This window comes from Frankliniella occidentalis, unplaced genomic scaffold, assembly GCF_000697945.3.
Source record: "Frankliniella occidentalis isolate FOCC.00 unplaced genomic scaffold, Focc_3.1 Scaffold50, whole genome shotgun sequence".
NCBI lineage: Eukaryota > Metazoa > Arthropoda > Insecta > Thysanoptera > Thripidae > Frankliniella > Frankliniella occidentalis.
Window position 1 is genome coordinate 468312 of NW_026267180.1, and position 2485 is coordinate 470796.

Consider the following 2485-nt stretch of genomic DNA (forward strand, 5'->3'; position numbering starts at 1 on the left):
CAATACATAAATTACATAAAATACATTATAGTACAAGATTAATTTAAAAATTATAAACACATGCACATCACATTGGTCCTATCACATCCGTTGTTTACTCTTCGGTTCCCCGTCGATTGGTTTGTTCTATCGTTGGACAGAATACCCCAACACCTGTTTGGGAAAAGCGACAATGAAGCGTGAGGCAAGGCCAAGCCCTTCCACCCTTTTCAACAAGATGTTATGCTGCTACTTACATGCTCCACTGCACCATATTCGCGGACAGTCCTCTCCCAAACATTCCCCTTTCGACTGAAACAGATGACCCCAAAATAAGTATAGTCAGATAGACTTATTGTTCGTTTCCATATTCGTTCAAGCTGCGTAGCGTAGCTGCGTACCTTCATGAGCGCCTTGTACAGGTCCTCGCTGAACAGCAGGCACTCTAGTGACCCCAGCCCGTGGCGTCGCTGCTCCCGCGGCATGGCCTCCACCCGCGACCTGATCAGGGACCGCATGTCCAGCCACAACTAAAAGAACAGACAGGAAAATCAAGTTGGTTTGCTAAGCAAACAATGGAAAACAATATGAAAAAAACAAGGGAGACGTCGAGCAAAAAATTAATTTGGAATAAATTCGCTCTTTAACTTAAACCCTTATTGTGGTAGAATCATGCAAAAAGTGCGCCCGTGATCTGCCGTTGCCGTTACGTAATTGCTAAGATCAGCCGATGCCATGTCCCATAGCGCCTTGAGGGTAGGCAATATCTTGCCTGTAGAGCTTGCGTGTACCGCGGGGTAGTCTACCCTGAGTCTCGCAGGCGCCAAACTCTCGTAATTTGCCAATTGATCGCAAGAATTTAAGAAACCTTCTACGTTCTAGGCGATCCCTCAGAAGAAAAAGTACTTCTGTTCTCAGGCGGGGTTTGAAAAGGGGGCAGGGGGCGATAGCAATTTTCGTTTTCAAGTTGGGCAAGGACAATTTTGTATCCATCCAGCCAGGTTCTTAAGTACATCTCAATTGGAGGCAAATTTGTCTCTAAAATAGACACAAAAAACTTATGTGTACTTAAGCTAGGCCCGCACGCAAAACTTGTTAACTTATCAGACACAACTTATCAGACACAAATTTGCATCCAATTAATCATTGGAAGCAAAACATTCCTTTCTTCCCATTTAGTGTACGCTTTAGAAATAAATTAATGGTGGTCCTTTACCTTCTTCCACTCCATGACCGTCAGGCGCAGGCCCGTGTTGAGGTTGGTCAGCCTGTTGTAGCAGATGGTGTTGAGCCGGCGCGCGAGGCTGACCCACGCCGCCTCCCACCGTTCCACGCGCCTCGCCTCCAGCGAGTACCTCAGGCACAGGTCCGCGTTGTCCAGCATGGCGAGGCTGAGGCAGCGCAGCTGCGTGGGGTTGAGCCATTTGACCCACTTGTCGGCTGCGAACAGTAATATCACTATGTTAAAAACGTGTTGAAATTTCAAGACAAAATCGCACTGAAATTTCAAAACTGGTTTAAAATTTCAGTATTGTAATGAAATAGTGTGATGGAAAGATACTGAGGTAAAATAGGGAGGGGTACAATTTGAGACAACACGGCATGTCTTAGGCCTACGCGCCTAAAACCTACGTTGTTGAAAACGCCTGCGACGCGCTGGGTAGGCCAGCCCGCCGAGCAGCTGTGTGGAGCCGGTGGCCCACCCCCCGCCCGCGTGTAAGCAGGCCGGGTGGGGCCCATTCCTAGTTACCCCTGAACAAAGGACGCCTAAAACGCCGATTATCGGAATGTGAGAGTATATTGGTCGTCCTAGTGTGACTAGAAAAAATCTGCTGAAAGAATCACGGCATTCCCCCCCCCCCCTCCGGCAGCTTTAGTTCGCAGGACAAGCCGGAGGGCTTAACGAGGGTCTTGCAAGGAGTAGTAGTAAATCTGAATGCCTGGGTGATTGACTATGGGTAAGAATTTGCACAGAAATGACTCACCTGGAATCTCGTTCTGAGCCGGATCTGCAATGAGAAGCGTGGCATTAGTTGCTGGCCAGGAAGTGGAGGGTGTTGATGAGATACTCACGTCGCTCCAGGTGCTCGTCCAGCGCGGGGCAGTACTCGTACACCTTGCGGCCGCGGGTGTGGCGCTGCTTGTTGCGCTGCGCCGCCTTCTCGGCCTCCGCCGCGCTCGCCGCCCTGTCCTGCTGCGCCTGCAGCAGCTCCTCCTCGGGCTGGATGACGACGGCGATGTCGTCGGCGTTGTTGGCCGGGGAGGGGCGCCCAGCCTTGCTGGGTGACGAGGTCCTCTTGGCCGGGGAGGCGCGCTCCGCCTTGGTGGGGGAGGCGGTCTTCTTGGCCGGGGAGAGGCGCGCGGCCGTCACTTTGGCCGGGGAGGAGCGCGCCACTTTGGTGGGGGACACGGGCTTCCTGGGGGTGGCGGAGCGGAGCGTGGGCACGTCGGCCACCTCAGTCCTGGTCGGCTTCCTGGGGGTGGCGGAGCGGAGCGTGGGCACGTC

General features: G+C 52.5%; 1 protein-coding gene across 6 annotated transcripts in view; it reads right to left on the minus strand.

The window, feature by feature from the left end:
- Positions 1-6: 6 nt before the first annotated feature.
- The window catches only part of LOC113207709 (serine/arginine repetitive matrix protein 2-like), a 13489-nt gene continuing 11010 nt past the window's right edge, over positions 7-2485 (minus strand). For 5 of the 6 annotated variants that reach the window (XM_052267358.1, XM_052267362.1, XM_052267357.1 and 2 more), the window contains exons 3-8: positions 2053-2434; positions 1965-1988; positions 1196-1419; positions 381-509; positions 237-291; positions 7-153 (exon numbers count right to left, since the gene is read on the minus strand). In XM_052267358.1, coding sequence (XP_052123318.1) covers positions 95-153; positions 237-291; positions 381-509; positions 1196-1419; positions 1965-1988; positions 2053-2434 — 873 coding nt within the window. In that variant the 3' untranslated portion in view covers positions 7-94. The remainder of the gene's footprint in view (positions 154-236; positions 292-380; positions 510-1195; positions 1420-1964; positions 1989-2052; positions 2435-2485) is intronic. The other variant, XM_052267361.1, reaches the window with a different exon arrangement.